At 32.6% G+C, this 22,987-nt stretch overlaps 1 protein-coding gene across 1 annotated transcript in view; it reads right to left on the reverse strand.

Moving 5' to 3' along the window:
* The window catches only part of LOC118180009 (protein D3-like), a 37,334-nt gene that overhangs the window by 9,494 nt on the left and 4,853 nt on the right, over nucleotides 1-22,987 (reverse strand). The window contains exons 2-3 of the mRNA XM_035349164.1: nucleotides 7,094-7,217; nucleotides 585-722 (exon numbers count right to left, since the gene is read on the reverse strand). Of these exons, the coding sequence (XP_035205055.1) occupies nucleotides 585-722; nucleotides 7,094-7,217 (262 nt within the window). The remainder of the gene's footprint in view (nucleotides 1-584; nucleotides 723-7,093; nucleotides 7,218-22,987) is intronic.

Consider the following 22,987-nt stretch of genomic DNA (forward strand, 5'->3'; position numbering starts at 1 on the left):
GGAAATTTTGGGAATTTTAGAGCAAGTCTGACCATTATCTATATCATGCCTATATTATTAAACTACATAACTAAATTATCATTGTTACTGTAATAGGTCACACATGAAAAAAAGTAACTGTTTTAAAGGCAAAAGAAAAAAAGCAATACAATATAGCTGGAGATATTTGGTCAAAAGCTTGCATTCACTTTCTTATTGAATACACTCAGCAGGAGGCTACACAATAAATGACTCATTTAAAAATGAGCATTTTTGACATGCAAATTATAAGCAAAAATGAGAATAATATATAATTTTTAAATTTTTTTTCCAGGTTTTGATGTTTCAGATTACTAGCCCTTGAGAAATCAGTCTGGAACATAAAAATATGAGTAATCTATAAAGTATGTAAATTTTAATATAATTGGTATATCAGCTTTAAAAAAATTATAAAAATTTTTCAAAACAGTAAGGGATTGTCTTTATTTTTTATTCCTAGTTTTAAAATGTAACAAATTTCTTTATAAAATATTAGCATTTTCTTGGGATGGTTTTTTTTATTATTAATTTAAGTTTTTGATAATATTTTTTAAAATTATACTTACCAGTTCCTTTAGGAGGCCCTGAGCCAACATATTCAGATAAGACAGTGCCAGAACTAACATCAGTCTCAGGGATGTTTACAATAAGCCAATGATGCCATTCACGATACTTGGGATTTTGACGGCTTGGAGCATCAGGATCTTAAAAAATAACCAATGAAAAATATTAAATAGTAACAGAAAAAAAAAATCAACAAAGATAGCACTATAGGAAAATTGTCATGCTGCATCGTATTTCTTCAATATCAACAAATTGAATATTACATAAATTCCCAGTTCATTGCACCACTTTTTTAAAATGAAAATAATCATGTAATTGTGCAACATTTCCTCTACAGAACTACACTACAATCATATTTGCCTAATAATTTATCATTAAATAACAACACTGTCATTTTTATACAATGTAAGTAAAACTCAGCAAGTCCCCCCCTTTTTTTTTTTAATTTGCTTAAATAGATTTAAACTACAGCTTAAAAAGTAACCAAGTAATGCTCTTAGATGAAATAATTATTTTCTGACATACTGCAACAGTCATGCTACTTAGCTTTTAGTTTCTAAAATTCACAATTCAAAAATTAGTTTAGTATCCTTAAACATTAACATGAAAATACATGTAGCAGACTGTCCACTATATTTTCATTAAAATACAGAACAAAAATAGGGTGTAAAGCATACATACACAGTGACAATTTCACAATGAACCATTCATCACAGAAGTTTTATTAAACCTATACCGCGAGAATCAAAACAATGTTGAACTTTCGCCACGATATCAGAGGTCCTGATCTAAATTACAACCAGCCCAAGTATTTACCATGTACAATTAATCTAGTACACTGTAAAATGCTGATAGGACTAAAATATGAGCCATGCTTAAAGTCAGGCATAAAAGGCCAAACAATATAAATAAAAGAATTAGATTTGAAGATCTGATGCAGGCCTTTCTTCTTTGGGAGCCCCAAATAATTTTTTGCCTACTCTGGGAAGAAGGAAAATCCTCAGGATGTAGCTCTCGCAAGAAAAAAACACGATCCTCTTGGTAACAGAAAAACATCACGTCTTCTTTAACTAATAAAAATGTTTGCTTTACTTTGATAAGTTTTTTAACACTTTTAGAGGGAAACTTCAGTTTATGAGCTTAATTAGTTAAGTCATTCCTAAAAGACACTTGTCAACCGAAATGTTCATAAAACAAAATAATTTCACACATAGGAATTAATATAAAATGGATTAAGTTGTTAGTGAACAGAGAAAATTGTTTATTTTAATTTTACAACAATACTTTGTGAACAAGTTCATAAACAAAAATTTGATGGGAATCATTAAATATACACATAAACACAATATTAAATATATAAAATAGACCAAAAATTTATTTTACTGAACTTGCCCCCCCCCCAAAAGGAGACTGCAAAGTGAAAAACAGTGAAGTTGTTATTGTCTAGCAGCCCCCGTTTCACTCACAATTTGTCTAACGTGATTTGTAGTTGCTACACTTTAATACGTTTTTGAAGTGAGATATGGCAGGTCATTGAAAATGCTTTTGATGTAACTTGCTATACCAGGATGATATGATCATGTCAAAACTTTGCATCATACCCGATTTTGTATAAACTTCTTGGATCAGAGAACTATTTTTCTTTTTTTCTCTTCTAAAGAGATGCCTTCCTAAATCACCATTTGTTCTTGCTTCTGAAACTGTTGTAGTTCTTTTGCATTGAGCTCATTTTATGGCTCTCTAAATTACCTTCTCCACACTTTTATACTTAATAGCCCATATTTTTGCCTAGACACAATATCACAGGTAACAAAAGAATTCTCAAGTTTAAAGTGCTCAAAGTCTGTCATAATTTCCTCTGAATCTAGCCACAATTTCCTACATGCATAAATCATGGTCCAATAAATCCCCTTCTGCAAGACTTTGTTAATGAGAGTTAAGGAAAGGAAAATATTCAGTTAATATTTCGAGAATGCTCCAAGTGTTAACTATGTGCCACAAATTACCTCTGAAAATCATGTTGACTTGAATGCTCATAACTTAATACACCAATTGTCTTCAAGGATTGTGTATTTAGATAATTTGTTCATGAACCAAAATGTGAAATGAGGCATTTGTGATCCAAAGTTAAAATCCAAAGGGTTAAAGCAGATTCTCCCTTGCTTGCTATGTTGATTTCAGTTTTACACGAGCAATGCATGGTCTGACTGTTTTCACAAGCTTTAAGCTATTCAGAATATTCTTCCTTAGAAAGCCACAACCTGTGTTAAAAACACACTCATTTTTGAAGTTTATCTATACTTCATTTACTGCAAATATATTTATTTTATAAAGCTATTTCCTGGAGTACAATTTACCACCTGATGCTATAGATTAGAAATAAAAGTTGTTTATTTAGTTTGGGCTTTCATATGAAACAAAAAAAAAAAAAAAAAAAAAAAAAAAAAACATTCCTTTAAGAAAAAGAGCTAAAAACTAAAAAATAAGTACACTGCACAAGAAAAAAAGGGGGACAGTTCTATATCTCCGATTCTGCTGCGCCAATTGACGAAATTCAAATTGTGCCTTTCATGTCTTAAAAGCATGACTTAGGCTATGTATTAGATTTATATACGGCATTGTTCTAATATAGGTATTTTGACACAAAATCAGACTTTTTCTGAAATGACATACCAAGTTTTTTTAGTATTCCGATTCTATGACTCAAATTATGCCAGATTGCCAAGCTCTGTAAAAATCGCAAGAGTAGTTTTAAAAAATTAGCTCTCAAAATTTTAGCTCCTCAATGTTAACTGAATTTGGTATATATTTGTTAATATCTCTTTTTTTTTATTATACTTATTTGATTCCTTTCGTATCTCAAAATTTAGGTTCATTCCAAATAAAATTCGCGCATTTTTTATGATTTATTTTTAAAATTTTGATTATAACCTATAAAATTTTTAACATCATCTTAAAGTATATAGGCACACCTGTAAATTTTTTATAGGCACACCTGTAAAAAATTTAGTTTTTTTTATTCAAAATTTTCTAAGATATACATGAATTTACATATTGGCGGGTTTCGAAATTTGGCATATTAGTTATAAGCGTTAACAACACAAATGTGGTTTACAAACTTTGTTAAAATTATTTGACGAATGATGACTTATTCCCCGCTAGTCTACAATGAAAAAAGGAAAGGAAAATAGGAAAATTAAGAAGTTTGCTAAGTGAATTATTCTTGGCACAACTGAAGAAATTGCACCAAGATAAATTTTTGAATTTCTCCGCTCGGAATACAGTATACTTCCTAAACCAGTTGTCCAAGGTCACATACCAAGTGTCATTTGGCTAGGTCTGTTTCATTTTTCTTATCCCCCCCCAGTGGTCTGTGGGACCGTTCACGGCGGACACGCTTCACATTTCGGCTGATAAAGTTCACTTTTCGTTGTTGTTACATATTTTGTCTTTTTACAAATATTTTTGAAATAGCTTCAAATGCATGCAGGAAACATTCTGTATTTCATACCCAAGACCAAATTGAAGAAATTGTTTGAAATTGGTCTGATTTAGAGTTCTATAATGAAATTATTGAAAGCGACCAAGATACAAATTCAGAAATATTTGCCAATGAAAATGAAGATCCATGTTCTCCTTCCTTCTACAAGCAATTTTTTTACTGAAAGAAATTAATTCTAATGGTATATTCAAGAGCCCAAACAAGGCTGTTCGGACACGTAATCACAATATTATTCAACTACCAGGTTTGAGAAGTGCTGCAAGAATAGGCCCTGAATAGGCCCTTAAAGTCGACCCAAAGGAGCTTGGAATTTACTTTTTGATGAAAGTATTGTAAGAATTATTGTAAAATGGACTTAATGTCAAAATTAATGAAAACATTAATGAAATATTCTGATCCTAAAAGACATGAACTAATCGATACTCATGAAACTGAAATCAAGGTATTTTTTGGACTTTTACTATATTCGGCAGTATTCAAATCAAATCGGGAAGATTCTGATAGTTTATTTGTAACACACAGTAGAGGGTGTGAAATATTTTGCTGTGTTACTACCAAAATAAGGTTTTTATTTTTACTTTGTTCTTTACGATTTGATAATCCTGAGACAAGAAAGCAGTGTATGGCAAATGACAAAAAAGCAGCCGCTTCAAAAATATTCAATACAGTCACAAAGCAATTATTCCATTGGAGAATACGCCTGTATTGATGAGATGTTAGTAAAATTCAGAGGAGGATGTAAATATAAAATGTATATTGGAAAAAAAAAAAAAAAAAAAAAAAAAAAAGCCCACCAAATATGGCATAAAATTGTTTGTTTGTGATGCAAGAAATAACTACCTGTATAATGCATATATCTACTGCGGTAAAGATTCAGATGGAGAAGGGCTGTCTGAAATTGAAAACAATTGAAGATTCCGACACAGGCATATCTTCGCCTCGTGGGACAAATAAAAAAAACTAATAGAAAACATTACAGTAGATAATTGTTTTTCATCCATTCAGCTTGTAAAAATCTTGAAAGAAAACTTACATTTGTGGGAACTCCAAAAAGAGATAGAAAGGAAATCCCTATTGTAATGTAAGGAGGATCTTTTACTTGAGTAGGAATTTCAAGCTAATATGTCAAGAAAAATGGATAGTTCTCTGTATGGTTTTATGAAAGACATGATGCTTATTTCTTATGTTCTAAATGAAAGAGAAGCTGTGATTTTGATATCATCAATGTACCATTCTTGTGAAAATGATGCATCTTCAGGAAAGCCTGAAATCATAGCTATGTATAACCAAAGGCGGTGTGGATGAATTTGACAAGAAATGTTCAATCTATTTAACTGCTTGTTGAACCCAACGTTGGCTTATGGCAGTATTCTTCAGAATCTTGGATATCTGTGTAGTAAATGTATTCATATTATTTCAATCTTACCCAACAGCTCCGAAAATGAAACGAAAAGATTTTATGATTTCATTAGCAAACCAGTTGGTGTAGTCTCATGGAAAACAGAAGATAACGTCATCATTTTTTCCCTAAAGAACTCAAACTTACAATAGAGTTTTCAGAATAAATGATGATGAGGGAAACATTGCAATCGAATATGATAAATTAGATAAAAAAAAAAGAACATGCTATATTTGTTCACTGAGCAAAAAAATGAAAACAGCTTACAAATGTATAGCATGCAAAGAAACAGTGTATCTACAATGCAGTAGAAAAGTGTGTATGACATGCAGCTCGAATTATAACTCTTAGAATAAAAATTTTCTGTATTCTCACTAAAGTATGCTTATCGTAAATTGTAATGTAAAATAAAAAAAGTTGTAGTTTAAAATTTACTTTGTGCATTCAGATACGTAAGCAAAAGAAAATTAAACGTTTTTAAATGAAGGAATTATTATGCATCGATCAAGTTAAAGGAAACTCCATCCTGGAATTGAACTGTGACACAGCCATATCGACTATCATAACCAGACTTAGGACAAATCACTTAAAAGGGATGAGGATTTCTGCAGAGGGACAGCGTAGTTCACCAACATTTGTCCTCATTGCCCAGATGACATCCCACTGTCTCGCCATCACATCTTCAGCTGCCCAGCAATCCAGGACAGACTGTTTAACATCGGCATTGAAGACCCAGTGGACCTACTTTATACTGATAGAGCTGCCGAGGTTGCAAAAGCTGTCTTTGACAGCTTCGAAGCTATATAATTGCACTTTGTCATAGACATGACATCATCATCATTATGCATAGTATATATTTTAGTTTAATGAAGTGATTTAAATATAAAAATTGCTTTATGTCTTCATAAAAAGTTACATATATGAAATTAAATAACATTTAGTCATATAAGAAAAATAAAAGAATATTTTATCATATTTTTAGCAGAAGTGGTCTGAGAGACCACTCACAGTAGTTATGCAACATTTTATGTCACAGCAGTTAAAGGATAATATATTAAAAATATTTTAACATATTTATGTTTTTAAATGATTATTAAACACCAATTTGTAAAGAATAAATTCTTTTAATAAATTAAAACATATGCACAGTGTTAGAATGACATTAATCTGAGTGATAAACAGAGCACACTTTCCAAACAGAAGAGAAGAGTTCTTTCTTTGCCATCCCTCAGAAATTATTAACGGGCATGTGAAAAAGACAAAGGTAGTGAAGGAGAAATCGGGACAAGACAACAGTGTTGAAGAAATGTGGGTGGAAAGGTAAAACCCCACACATATGCATATGGTACACAGTAACAGCATTAGGTTTTTTTTTTTTTTTTTTTTTTTTTTTTTTCTGCTCAATGCAATTACTTATTCCTAGAATATGATGCCCAGTAACTCCCTAAATTTTACAAATTCTGGTGCCCAGTGCAGCTGCACCTGTTAAGCCTGCTCTAGCGCCGGCCCTGTTGGTACATGCAATCTACATAGCAGCATAAGTATGAATGTTCAAGAATTTTAAACAATATTTAATGTTTTTTTTTATCTAGAACAAAGCTCAATCTTACCAGTCATACACAATGTGTACAGTCCACCCTTTTCTGTTGGATAGCTAATATGTGTAGGAGGATCTTTCACTTGAGTAGGTGTCAGTTCATTTCCCATAGACACTACATTATCACCGTATCGAATCTGAGAAATAAAGCAGAATAAATTACAATGATACATTAATTAAAAAAAAGCGGGGGTTCGTATACATTTCTGCACATGGGAATTAAGTACTTTTTAGGGCCACTAATTAAAAAAAAAAAAAAAGAGCTATCAGTAAATGGGAACTGAATAACATAATAAAGATATAACAAATATGAGAATAAAGTCAACTTGATAGAATTTATCAACTAGCATTTATTATTTTACACTTATAATAGTCGGACATATTTGAAAGAAGATTACTGACATTTTATTTTATGTTTCACCAACAATTAGCTTTATGTTGATATTTTCTTTTACGCCTCATTTCGTCACGTACTTTCTCAGTCACTGGCTTAGCGAATGGCAGACAGATTTTAGGTCAAATGGCATAGATTAAAATAAGTAAAACCATAATTAGCATGATTCATAACATAAGACTCACTGTAACCACCACTGCTGCTTGTCCTGGGGGTGTAACCACTTTAAATTTCCTATAAGGCACTAAAGCACCAGAGGTGATTAAGTTTTGTATTATTTTAAGTCTCATTAGCTGTAAGGAATACATTTTACATTAGTTTTTACATTTTTGTATTGTATCTTGTGATCATGGTTAGGATTAATGAAAGGCAATAAACTCACTTTAACATGCAGAGGTAATTTTTAAGGGTGAGCAAATAGTAGCATATAATTACATTAGGTAGTTAAGATACCCTTAGTTATTATAGATTTAACGTGGTCACTATTAAAATCACAATCTAATAGCATTCAGAGTTTAAAACATAAGTAATTTATGACACTGGACCTTAAACAATATTAGGATAATTATACACTAAAAGCTACCAAAACATTTATGTGTTAGAGTAAAGCAAAGAGTACCCCTTGTATTATCGCGAAATTGCTTCATTTATCACCAAGTGGTGGTTTATTTATGGTAGCCTGAGTAGTTGAATGTTATGGAAACCCTATCATGACGTAATTGGTTGCATGATTGCGGTGAATTTGTAAGGGCTTGTCGTGTGTGTTGGTTAGGAAGTACGTTGCTTGTTTTCTGGTTTAGATGGTAAAATGACTGAATGTGATAAGATTAATTTGAAGTTTCTGTACAATTTGGAAAGAAAGGGGAAAACAGCATTACTTGACTGGTGTGTAAATGAAGGTTTACTTAGTAACCATTATTAAGTGTCCTGTTTGTAGGAAGAAAATGCATATGGTCGGACAATACATCACTAAGGAGGATATTTTTGACTCTTATTTCGTGAATTTATGTGGCAACGCCAGTACACAGATTCTAGTTCAGATAATTTTAGGAAATTTTTGGATGCTGTTAAGGAATTTTGTTTGACTGAAGACGTGTTAATTTGTAAATAAGGTAAGTGGATATTTCCTAGTGCACAGATGAATTTCCTTTTTTATGTTATTTCATTGTTTGATTTAAAATGTAGTTTATTAAGATTACGTATTTTTTTTGTTGGCTGCTCCTTTGACTTTTTAAGTGAATATAGTTCGATGTGTACAAGGACAACGTCAAGGGAATGCACAATGCCTAGTTTGTGCAATTTTCTAATGTTTTTAAAGTGAAAATAGATCGATGTGTACATGGATAAAGTCAAGGGAGCGTGCAATGCCAAGTTTGTGCAATTCTGGGATTTTTTTTAGGTGAAAATAGGTCCATGTGTTTAAGTAATGATGTGTCGATGAAAGTGCCGATGTGTCGATAGATACCAAGTTTGTGCAATTTTTTGTCTCGTTATTTTGGCTTCGTGTAGCGGACAAGCCAAAGTAACAAGTCAAAGAATTGCACAAACTCGGTATCCATGTGCCGCCAAAAATCGCCAAGGGGTACCCAAAAATATACTTTTTCCCATTTATGTTTCGTAACAATAACACAACAAAATATTTTCCAAGCTTTTTTTTATTTGAAGCTTTCCCACAGATTTTGGGTATTCCTTCTCTAAAATCATATTTTTTAACAATTAAAAATTTGTTTCAACACACAAACCAAACCAATATTCGTTTCAACACACAAACCAAACCAATGTTCCCACTAGTTTCTGCTTTATCTCCTAGCTTGTCAATATCTCAGCAATGTACTTGCTAGGGTTTACTTGAAAATTGTCCCAAACTCCTGACAGACATGAAAAATATTATCACGTCTGAAAATAACTACAAGGTGAGATTAAAGGTTTAAATAAGCCTCTTTATTTAAACATAACTTAGAACATAAAGGCACATTCTTATGCTAAATGAACTTAACTACAGCTCATGGTGATGTAACTAAACAGGAACACTTATATTCAAACTAAAAATGTGGACTATTGGTCAGACTACACAATTTAATTCTAATCTAAGCTGGCTTAGTAACTCTATCATCGGAACAAATTCAAATGTCACCAGCGATAGTGCAAAGAGGAATAATTACAAATTATCAGAGTTGGCAGAAAATAATGCGTGTAAGTGGAGGCCAGAAACACACACTGTCTTACAACCCCAAAACCTCACTTTAAATACTACCTCCCTGATTTGCATTCTGGCGAGGAAACAAAAAAAGGATAAATTATAAAAAATTGGTTAATTTACATAATAATAACTCTACATATCTTCGAAGAATAATTTTCTTACTCTCTATGCATTCAGTTTCTTTCAAAATTTCTGTTATTCTATAAAACTACATGCATTTGAATGTATAGAAGAAACTGATAATTTATTTCTTTAGTAATATGAACATTCAGAATAAATATGAAATGATATATGCTCAGTGATGGTTACAGAGCCAGAGTGGCAGATTTGTTAGAATTTAATGACATAGCGAGCAATAAATCCTAGAAATAGCAACACTTTAGAATTTAGGACCCACTGAGATTGCATCAAATGGGAAATAAATCGCAGCAGCCCTGTAGATGTTGCTGAGACATACATATAAAATGAATCTTTTAAAGTGCCAATTTTCAGTTTCTTTATTAGCAGAAAAATTCCTTTTTATATGCCTGTCCATGTGATAAGATTAGAAGCATTCTTGATATTTCCCTGTTTGTGTCTAGCAAAAAGAAGAGAAGCAGGGAAAATAAACATATTAAGAAAAGGACTTCTAGTATCAGAAGATAACACTGAATTCCCACCCCCATTTTTTTTCCAAAAATTCTCCAAAAAGTAAGAAATTCATCAAAAACTTTTTGTGAAATACATCCATTATGTGTTAATACCATCGAGACATTTTTCATTTTGTCACATTTTTCTGAAATCATTTAGAATCATAAGTCTATAACTCTTGCCTTCAAATACTTCAAAACTTTCGAAGTTGCCATGTATAAAATCGGAAAGAAAAATTACCCCTACCAATTCTGTAATAGAAAAAGCCAGAAATATTTTGAGGAAAAAAAATCAGAGGGGGAAAAGTGTTAAATTAATTGTATAAAAAGAAAACTGATGCGTATTCTGAGACAATCATATGAGAATAACTCTGATCATGAAAAAAAGAAAGACATTTAAAATTAATTACAAAACTATTTTGCTTTTGCTAAGAACTGTTTCATAAATTGAACTTTATAGCATTTATTACCTTGTTTATTTTTCAGATTCAAAATATTGTATCTCCAGATTGTAGTCTCAATTGTAGTAATTGTAGTCTCCAAAATGGAAAATATTGTTACTTTATTATTTTTAATGGCCAGGTGCTTTATTTAATAGCCATTAGCCTCGCACCACTATAAGGGCCAGAAGTGGTGGCCATTTCATTATGGAAGCACCTAATAGATGGCCACTGCTGCTTCCTATGAAGGGATGGACAGTTACAACCATGTGTCCGGGATCCAAACCTGCACCCATAGCTTTTGTTGCCATAGCGAATTTCTTTCACATCCACCATACTCCCCAGACCTAGCACCCTCCAATTATCACTTGTTTCTCTCCTTGCAAAATTATTTTAAGGGAAAATTTAAAAACTGAAGCAGATGTCGGCCAACTAAATTGCAACCTATGAGCCCAGTCAAAAGATACATACCCATATTTGCCAGTGAATTGTCAAAAAATATTCCTCGAAAATATAATTCACATTCAAAATGGCAGTTGCTGTAGAAAAAAGAGATACACCGCCCGTATGTGTAGCTAATTAAAAGTTTTCATGAGAGAGAGTTGAGAGGTTAATGAGAGTGGTGTAAACTAGATATCCTGTAATCTGTATATAATACTTGTACATAGTCTTTGATTCATAAATAGTTTTAGTTAAAGGAAAGTGTTTTTATTTGATATCATATCAAGATCCACTGATGCCGAGTATGGAATATTAAGTAAGTTATTACATACATCAAAATTCTTGGTGCATCGGCCGGAAAGGTGAGTCATTTCATTTTATCTGCATGCAATTTATCTTTGAAAATGAGTTTTGAAGAAACAATCAAGAGAAATAGAAAAATTAGAGGTTCGGTTTGTACAAGTGTAACAAAATTAATAAGGAAATTGGAAGAGGAATTGCAAAGCGAGAATCCGAACCTAGAAGTGTTGCAGGAATCGCTTTCAGTGTTAATTGAGAGAGAAACTAGCTCGTTAAAATATGATGAAGTATTAATGCTCAAAGCCCTGTTCAGGAATTAGAGACAGAGGTAGAACATTGTTTAAAATACAGCGAATCCATCATTAGATGTAAATCGAAAGTCAATAGATATATTCAAAATGTGGGTAAAACCGGAACAACTTCCAGGGTTCGTACACATTTCTGCACACGGAAATTAAGGACAATTGGATAATTTACATAATAATAACTGTACATATCTTTGATGAATAATTTTCTTTATGTATTCAGTTTCTCTCTTCAACACGTTTCCTTTTCATAATAGAATTTTTGGATTTAATTAAAGATTTCTCTTATTCTAAAAAAACTAAATGCATTTAGAATGTATAAAAAAAGCTGCTAATTTTATGCATTTAGTAGTATGAACACTGAGAAAAAATATGAAATATTTATGGTAAGGGCCAGTTACAGAGCTGGTGTAGCAGAATTTTAAAATTTAGTGACTAAGCAGGAGGATTTAGGATTTACAGAGATTGTGTCAAATGAGAAAATGCCAAGTACCAGCCCTGTGTATGATGCATTAAGACATATTATATGAGTCTTTTAAATTATCAGTTTTCAATTTCTTTATTAATGAAAAATTAGGTAGCATTTTTGATATTTTCTATGCTTGTGTCTAGTGAAAAGTAGAGAAAATAAAGGGAAGATAAACATGTTAAGATTCTAGTATCAGAAGACATTCAAATATTATGTTTTCATTGCTCTTCCAGACGTTCTCCAAAAAGTAAGAAATTCAATGCAAAGTTTCTGTAAAATACATCCATTACATCTTGATACCATGGAGACATTTTACATTTTGACACGTTTCTCGAATCTTCTAGAATTGTGGCTCTATAAACCTTGCCTTCAAATCATTCTAAACTTTCCAAACTGCAATGTCTAAAATTCTAAAGAAAAATTATCTCTACCAATTCTGTAAGAGCAAAAAGCCAGAAATATTTTGGAAAAAAAAAAAGGAGGGAAAAAGTGTAAAATTAATTTTATAGAGAAAACTGATGCATATTCTGAGACAATTACATGCGAAAAACTCTTACTATGAAAAAATTAAAAAGAAGCCATTTTTAATTAATTACATAGCTAATTTTACTTTTGCTAAGAGCTGTTTTGTAAATTGTGCTTTATAGCATAATATCTCGTTTATTTTTCAGATTCAAAATATTGTATAATAAGTTGCCAAAATAAAACTTTATATGACGGCTAAAAATAAAAATGTTTTATTTTAATGTTTTTTTAAATATAATTGCAATACATTACCATTATTTTAATTAAATTTATCAATGTTACGATGTTAAAAAAAAAAAAAAAAAACGTCGAAAAATTCTCAGATCTCTGAATTAAAAATTTTCCACAGAAACTTATCTTAAATTGCCAAAATGTTGATAAATCACCAAATTTAGAACGGTTTAATAAAAGAATTCACATCCCCAAAAGCGAAAAGTTGTTTAAGAGCTCTTTATTAGAAAAAAATGAATTTCGAAATGTTTCTTGCTTAGAAACTTGAGTATCCCTTCATTTATATTAGAAATAGAAACAAATTATAGCCCATGAACCGCCAAAAATATTCCTCCAAAATGCTAATTCACACTCAAAATGGCAGTCGTAAAAACAGACAGAAATTTCAGATGATTAAAATTAAGGACCTTCTACTGATTTTAGCCAAAATTAAAGACTTTTAAGGACCACAAATCGATTCCAAAAAATTTAAGGACTTTTAAGGACTCTTAAGTACCGTAAGAATCCTGACTTCACAAGCTTCGGAAATCAAAACCAATTATAATACTAAATTACCTTGCATTATCTTAGAAACTTTCAGCTACGATTTATGTAAATTTATTGAATTTTGGGCTCAGTATAAAGCTGCCATTCATGAAAACAATGGACCAAAAATCAATTCCCCCAAAACTAAGGACTTTTAAGGACCGCACAATCCCTGGATACTACGGATAGTATTATTTGATGTGCCTTTAGGCCTTATTATTACTGAGCCAGAGACCTTGCATATTTGAGGTATTCTGGCTATATCTGACTCAGTCAGTCAGTCAGTAGTTTCTTTCCCTTAGCACTAATTATCAGGTTAAGATTATAATTCTGGTTTCTCTTTCTATGAAAGTTAACATTAATGCACCATCAAAATTAGACTTAGAGGCTTAATAAATATCATTATTAAACCTATAAGAAAAGCAACAAGTTTCTTCTGGAGAAAGTGTACTTGGAAAGCCTTTTTTAGAAGAAACACATTAGTGGAAATAAAAAGTGGAAGATATTATTGAAGAACAGGCAGTGCAGTTTATATGCAAAATTTTCAACATGTAACTTAATGTTAAGGAGCAGTGAAATGGAAAAATCAGCATTTTCGCTAGAAAAGACATGCTCCAAAATTTCAAACTGTTTGATTATCCTGTTAACTGAAGGGATCGTGTAGTAGCAAAGTTGTACAAATGGTAGTAATAAAGTGTTCCATTATGTGAATTTAGGTTAAAAAACATTTTTCCTTATTTTTATTAAAATTTAAAAAAAAAAATGGTTTCTTACTTTTTATATGTACTGTTAAAAAAACAACAAATTAAAAACTCCAACAAAGTGTATAATAAAAGAGTTACAATAGTTAAGATTTTAAGCTTCAAGCTAAAACATATTACCTGCTATAAACATAATTTAATCCTGCATTGCTTTAAGTAATAAGGATTAAAAATATGTCCCAGGCAGCAGTCTTATAAATTCTTAATAAAAACTTCAAGAAGTACTGGGTGGCCATAATTAAACTGACAGTGCTCACAGTGTTCTGTAGCGCGATTTATTTGCGAGAATAACACCACATTTTGTAGGAATATTAAACAAGACGGGGGACGAAGGATTCCGCGAAAAAACATATTAGTTCCAAAAGTCATCTCTAGGGGAATATTTGGTGCTGTGTAATAGAAAATAGAGTTTTAACAAATGCAAATCAATACGGAAATTACTTTTTATTTTGCATTCAAATGAGTTTCAATGTGGCTGCCGTTGTTGTGGACCACTTATTGCATTCTGTGCACAGTATGCACAACAGCAGAAAGTAACATGTCTGCAGGAATCTCCCGTACAGTCCGTAATATGTTATCCGTCAATGTAGGCAGGTCCTGGACCACTCCTTGATAGACCTTGGACTTAAGGTAACCCCATAGCCAGAAGTCGCATGGGGTAAGAACAGGCGACCGAGGTGGCCATGCAGTTGGAAAGTAGCAGCTAATGACTCTTTCTGTTGTGAATTTCTGTCGTAGCATCTGTTGCACCCGTACAGCAATGTGTGGAGGGGCTCCATCTTGCATGAAAATGATTTCCCCCCCCCAGGCATTGTCTTTGCTGAAGTGCCAAAATGACAAAGCTGTTCAACATGTGGCGATATTTCTCTCCGGTAACAGAACAGGTTTCAGGTCCTGTCGGGGTAATGTTCTCATAGAAGAATGGACCTACGATAAATTCCGCTGTGAACCCACACCAAACAGTTACCTTTGGTGAATGTAAGGGAATTGCTGTGACTGCATATGGTGATTTGTCATCCCAAATTCGGGAGTTCTGAGTATTCACAGTTCCATTCAGGTAAAAGTGGGCCTCGTCTCCCCATAAGATTTTCCACGGCCAAGCATTATCCACCTCTCCTGGCAAGAAAGGTGAGAGCAAAAGTCAATCGCTTATCATGGTCGGAGTATAGTAACTCCTGTATACGGCTGATCTTGCACGGGTAGAAGTTGATAATCTTTCGTAAGATTTTTCCATACCGTACTGTAAGGCATATCCATATTCCGAGCTACTCCATGAGCACTAGAGGTGGCAGCAATATTGTCTGGTCCTCTGTCGACAATTGCCGTGGCAACTGCTTTGATTGTATCCTGTATTCAGGTTTTCGTCCTCTGCCTGACTGAACCTTCAGAGAATCTGCTTTCTCAAACGTCGCAACCATTACTTTTAGCCCATTAACTGATACAGGACCGTTACCTTCATGCATTTTTTTGTGCGTTCTAAAAGCATGAAGAGCGGCTGACGTGTTGCACTGGGTGAGGTAAAAGAATTTGACCAGTAACGCACGCTCGACTAAAGAAGGAGATATTGCACATAAACTTTCAATCCCATTGATTCGAAACGTAACACATTGCCTTTTAAAATCCAAGCAGCTGACACTATGCGAATGGATGTAACGTGAAATTTGAATAAAGAACTTCTTCTGCTGCTCAGCGTACATGATATTGCAGATCACGAGACTTTATCGGTGTTTATGTACATTTTATGCTTTTTTAGAAGTGTTGCCATATTGCACTTAAACTAAATCAGAAAATGTGCATAATAAAATGTAATTTTATTCCGTATTAATTTGCATTTGTTAACACTCTATTTTCTATTACACAACACCAAATATTCCCCTAGCGGTGACTTTTGGAACTAATTTGTTTTTTCACGGAATCCTTCATTCTCCGTCTTGTTTTATCTTCCTACAAAATGCGGCTTCATTCTCAAAAATAGATCTCACTACAGAACACTGTGAGCACTGTCAGTTTAATTACGGCCACCCGGTATATCCTTTTCAATATTTTTTGATAATTTTATTATAAATTAAGACTAAATACAACATTAACACGAAAGTACATAGTTCATTTAATAATAAATCAAGTCTTTCATAAATTTCAGGGGGGAAAACATTTAAATACCCCTACCTAACCTTCTCACATGTAATAAAACCCATATCATAGTTGAGATATACATGCGAACAAAGGTTCCCATGCCTAGGTTTTTCCACCCAGACCTTTTGTTGTTGTCACCATCAGGATTGATAGTGTTGCATACAGGTTTGCAATAGATTAAATATACACAGGTCCAATAATAGGTTGATAACATTTATTTTGTCAAAAGAAAGACTTCAGAGTCCTGGAATATTCCACAGAAATACTAGTGCATGTGTTCACAGTGTCACAGAGTACAATTAGTAACTATGCTTCAAACTACTAAGAACGATAAACACAATGCAAGCAAAGCACATCTAAAAGACGAAGCTTCCAATACTCTGTAGTCACGCTGAACTAACAACTTATAACATCAACTAAGAGTAGATCAGAGAACGTCAGCCATTAGAGGAGTTTGTGGTTCATCTGGTTCCTTTACGCCCATAAATCTTGCAGTCCAGGCATGGGCAAACTTTTTCGGTTGCGGGCCAAAGATAAAAAAAAAATTTGGCGGGCAAGAGAATTTTTTTTTTTTTTTTTTTAAAATTTTAAAAGCAATATATAAGCATTACAATTTAAATATGTTGATAAGATGAATGAATTTGCAATTTCATTTTTTAAAGATCCTTATATTGAGGTTCGAAGTGAGATGTGCTGATTTTAACCTTTTGAGGCCGGGGCTTTGGTAGCAGTAAAAGCTACCAAAGGACGGGGAATCTTGAACTGAATGCTTTCCCCACTTTAAAAAATCACCTCCTATTTGCAACAAAGAGTCTTGTGTGTAGTTTAATGGATTCTCAGAGGGGTGCATCTATGTTGCAAAAAAAAGACCTTTGAAAGAGATAAGTGGTTAAAACCCCAGGGACGTCAAATTTGACATTTCACCCCACTTTTCAGCCTGGAAAATGGGGGGAAAAAGACATGGCCACTAAAGTGGACAACCCCGTCTTTTCAAAGAGAGTACTCTATGGCCAATATAATGGACATCCCGTCTTCAAAAGGTTAAGGAACGACTGAAATAATTCTTTCTAAGGTTCATAGTTGAAAACACTTGTTCATATATATAAGACGAAGCAAACATAGCGCTGATTTTCTGGGCATGAGATATTAAATTACGGAAACATACTTTCGATAATGATTTGCAACTTTGGCATATTTAGAAACTGCTTGAAATAATTGATTGAAACTCAATTAATTCAAGCTGCAAATCTAACCTCACTGCTCCACAATTTACGAGGGCCCACCAGCGGCCGAGCGGTAAAGTCGCTGAACAGTGGTAGTTTGGTCCGAGGTTCAAATCCCGCGAATGGGCTGGCTGCATGGGTGTTTTCGTGGTTTTCCCCATGTGTAACGTGTATACGAGCCAGTTTCCCTTAAAGTCCTCCACAAAGGCATCCCCCCTTTAGGCAGATAGCCCTAGTGTGCTTTGCCATAATTAAATACAGCACAATTTATGTTGAAAGGCATGGCAAAAATATCCAATTCTGTTTGAACATTGTCTGTCTGCGTTTGAACTCAAAATGCAGTTTTTTCAAGCCTTCTTCATAATTCTTAAGCTTCTCTTCATTTACTGAGGGTATTGAATTTAACTTTGGGAAATACAACAGGTCGTTCTTAGCTAACTGCCCAGCAAACATATTATGTTTTAGTTTAAAAGCTTTGAGATGGGCCCAGATATCATTGATAAATTGATTTTTCCCTTGGATCTTGACATTCAGGTTGATCATATGACAACGAAATCGGTGAAAAATGCCAAGTCTGAAAGCCATTCTGTATCTTCTAACATTTCTTAAACTCCAGTGAACTCCAGAGAAACAGTGTCTTACTCCACATCCTGTACTAAACTACTTACTTTCGTGTAATACAGTACATCAGAGTATTAAGATAGCACAAACTGAAGAAAATCTCAAAATTACCTGCGAGTAAGGCACAAGATCGAATAGTATTTACAAGCTTCTCGACTGCATCAAGTACGGGTTTTATATTCACTGCAGATTTACACAGAGCATCTTGATGTGCAACACAATGTAGAAAAACAACATTGTTCCCGGGATAGTTTTGATTAAAGAATCCAAGAAATCCAGATTTTTTTTCCCTGTCATATTTGGTGCTCCATCGGTCGTAATATTACATATATTTGTTATAGGCACTTTCAAAGTTAAAAGTCCTTCCTAAAATTCATCAAAAATATCACATCCTGTTTTAAAGAACACATGCATGCTAGTTCATCGGTAAATTACAAAGTTCTCATTAACACCTCTTATAATAATACTAATTGAGCAGTATCATTTATATCAGTGCTTTCATTTATAGCTATGGAGCAAAATTTAAAACTAGCCAATCTTTGACTCTTGTAGTCCAGGGATGGGCAAACTTTTTCGGTCACGGGCTAAAGATCGAATCATTTTAAATGTGATGTCAAATTTTTATGGTTATCTTCGATTCTGGAACTCACCATTTTTCGAGATATGCTTACAGTTTCAATTTCTTTTTTTTTTTTTTTTTTTGTCTGGACATAAAGCATCACAAACTTTGAGCATGCATTGTTTAACAAACTCCCTATCACCGAGAGAGAATTTGATACCCTTTAGATCGTAACTGCTCTATATTTCGTAAATTACGGTTTCGTATTTCTTATTGTATAATTTCTGCATGCCATCTTACCAGATTTAAATTGATGATCTATAATCCGGAAAAACCCTTAATCTGGAATCGCTGAAGTCCCGACGACTCCTGATTACAAACTTTGTACTGTATCAGATAACCCTCGAAATTAATAAGAATTTTTCAAACTGTGCATCAGTCTAAACTTTTTTGATTTATTTTAACCTTTAAATTCGTGACCTGTCAAAATTTTGAATTTTGCAAAAACTATATGTTTTTGAGAACCTGGAATCACAGGTGAACCTGTTCAAACAGCATTTCTAGTTCTTCAATTACATGCTTGCAATGAGTCTGCATGAAAAATTTACAAATTAAATTCATCAAAGGCTTTAGAAAATGAAATCTAATGCACTTAGTAAGTTGTTCTTTCTATGTGAGGAAATCAGCTTTTTCATTACCATCAGTTCTACAATGAAAATGAACCTGCTTGGCAATTACTCCCAGTTGAAAGTGTCTTGAAATTTCTAAAGATGTCTTCAAATATAGCTTTGATATACAGTACAAAGTCCGTAATCTGGACTCGTCGGGACTTCGGCGATTCCGGATTAGGGTTTTTTCCAGATTATAGATCATCAATTTAAATCTGGTAAGATGCCATGCAGAAATTATACAATTAAAAATATGAAATCGTAATTTTTGAAATAAAGAACAATTATGATCTAAAGGGTATCAAAATTTACAAAAAAAAAAAAAAGCTTAATATTTGTTTACTTTATTAAACATTTCTTTCAATGTAAATTGTTTAAGATGCTTCCACAAAAAATTCAAAAAGTTCCTTTTTCTTGTGTCATATATAGTGGACTTTCCAATGCAATACTTCTCGCATAATTTTGAGACAGATAGGCCTTTATCCATTTTTTGCAGCAATTCCACTTTTTGTTTAATGGACATAGAAACATGCTTTCGCTTTGTAGATCCTTTGGCACCTCCAAAATTGTAAACTCTTTCTGACATAATTGAAAGTTCAAGCTTAATTTTTACAAAATTGTTCTAACAGTCTACAAAAACTAATAAGCCGGATCCAATTAGAAGATAAAGGAACAGCACAATCTGCAACATTAACTGAAATGCCTTAGATAAATTTAGCCTAGCTTATACTGTATGTTACACATTAAACGCATAGAGGTCCGGATTACAGACTTTGTACTGTGTATGTATATATATATATATAATGTTGTATGATCTTAAATTCACTTAGTTCGCAAACACGTTATTCTAATACTTGCGCAATAGCTGCAAAGTAAGATAATAATAATTTATTTACTAAAGAAATATTGGTTAATCTTTGGATTATGGTAACTTGGCGATTTTTTGGCGACCAACCCTGCTACAGCAACCTGCTAGGTTTTGTTTTCACAAAGTAAAGGCTTTTTTGGTTGATCTTTACAATATGGTAACTAGTAGTTTGGCGACATTTTGGAGGCGATAAAGGTTACTACCTGGGACTTTGGTAATAATGTGAGCAGTACTCAGTTCCGATTACGCATTATTTTGCGTGAGGGAAATGAGAGATCATGGGATATGTCATGTGATATTAATGGACGAATTACGGTTCTTTAATCGGAAAAGGGGGGAAATCGGGAAAAAATGTGGAAATTTTGTATTTAGCTTTATTCTGTGTTGTGTGAAACAGTGTTGTTTAATTTTTGGATCCCATGGCCCTAACTAAAGTGAATGCGAAATGGGTATTTAGGCATTGTGATAAAGAGAAGTTTGCTTTTTATTTAGCGGAGGAAGTACGGAGGAAAAATTCGCAGAAAAAATTTTTCAATAATTTTATTGAATGAATTAGAAAAGTGTATCCGCCACGTAATCAAGATTCTGAAGACGATTAGGTAAGTTAGTATTTTTAATTATTTGAGGATATTATTTTTATGCATTGTTCTAAATGTAAGGTGGAAAGGAATTTGGTATTATTGGGGAAATTGTTATTAGCAATGATTTAGTTTAAAGTAATTAGGACTGTAAGGTAATTTTTATTAATTTTATGTATGTGCTCATTTATATTTTAAGTAGTGTTTTTGAATTTAATTCTATTTGAATGAAATGATAGTTATTTTGTGAATTTTATGTTTGTAGGAATTTGGTATACGTTTAAGTTGAAATAAACGTGCATGGAAATAATTTAAATATTTGATACTAAGTATTTGTAATGCTTGCGGTATGAATTCGTGGGTGACGTGTATAATGTAATAGATGATTTAGAGGTAAAGGTTTTTGGATATTTTATTTATTTTATATATGGAAATGTTCATATTTGTAAAGGGTAAATACTTTTTCGCGATCAGGTAATTTCATATATGTTCTTTTTACCGGGTTTAAAGATTGAGAAAATTGTCATGTATTTTCGTGAAATTTTTCTAATTTATGAGAAAAAAGCAGTGTACATGGATATAGTGAAGAGTGTGCGCAATACCATTTTTCTGCAATTCTGGGATGTTTTTTTAAGTAAAAATAAGTCGACGTGTACATGGTTTAGTGATATTTTAATTAAATGATAGTTATTTTGTGAATTTTATGTTTGTAGGAATTTGGTATTATACGTTTAAGTTGAAATAAACGTGCATGGAAATAATTTAAATATTTGATAGTAAGTATTTGTAATGCTTGCAGTATGAGTTCGTTGGTGACGTGTATAATGTAATAGATGATTTAGAGGTAAAAGTTTTTGGATATTTTATTTATTTTATATGTGGAAATGTTCATATTTGTAAAGGGTAAATACTTTTTCGCGATCAGGTAATTTCATATATGTTCTTTTTACCGGGTTTAAAGATTAAGAAAATTGTCATGTATTTTCGTGAAATTTTTCTAATTTATGAGAAAAAAGCAGTGTACATGGATATAGTGAAGAGTGTGCGCAATACCATTTTTCTGCAATTCTGGGATGTTTTTTTAAGTAAAAATAAGTCGACGTGTACATGGTTTAGTGATATTTTAATTAAATGATAGTTATTTTGTGAATTTTATGTTTGTAGGAATTTGGTATTATACGTTTAAGTTGAAATAAACGTGCATGGAAATAATTTAAATATTTGATAGTAAGTATTTGTAATGCTTGCAGTATGAGTTCGTTGGTGATGTGTATAATGTAATAGATGATTTAGAGGTAAAAGTTTTTGGATATTTTATTTATTTTATATGTGGAAATGTTCATATTTGTAAAGGGTAAATACTTTTTCGCGATCAGGTAATTTCATATATGTTCTTTTTACCGGGTTTAAAGATTGAGAAAATTGTCATGTATTTTCGTGAAATTTTTCTAATTTATGAGAAAAAAGCAGTGTACATGGATATAGTGAAGAGTGTGCGCAATGCCATTTTTGTGCAATTCTGGGATGTTTTTTTAAGTAAAAATAAGTCGGCGTGTACATGGTTTATGTGTATGTGTTATTTTGAAAAACGCGTAAGGAGTATGGTATTGTGCACTTTTTCCCAATTTTGCAGTGAATATTTGTCATGATTAAGCAGTTTTGTTTGATAAAATTTCTAGCATAAGTGTAATTCGGCTAGTAGATTGTTGGAAGAAGTGTTCAGTAGATAAGAAGAAAAGAAACATGTCTTTACTTCGTGAAGACAAAATGGCGGCGGGGAAAAAAAAATAGAGGGTTGCTGTAGGAGAGTTGGTTGCCAAATTTTCACCAAAAAATCGCCAAGTTACCGTAATGTAAAGATCAACCCTTTTCTTTAACTCAACATTTTTTTTCCAACTATCTGCTAACCGAATTACGCTTATGCTAGAACTTTTATGGAACAAAAATGCTTAATCATGACGAAGATTAGGTGTGAAATTGGGAGAAAGTGCAGAATTGCCCACAGCTTGCCGTGTTTTTAAGAATTGCACATACACA

This window comes from Stegodyphus dumicola, chromosome X1, assembly GCF_044657685.1.
Source record: "Stegodyphus dumicola isolate Sdum_Otavi_A_Nest chromosome X1, ASM4465768v1".
NCBI classification, from domain to species: Eukaryota; Metazoa; Arthropoda; class Arachnida; order Araneae; family Eresidae; genus Stegodyphus; species Stegodyphus dumicola.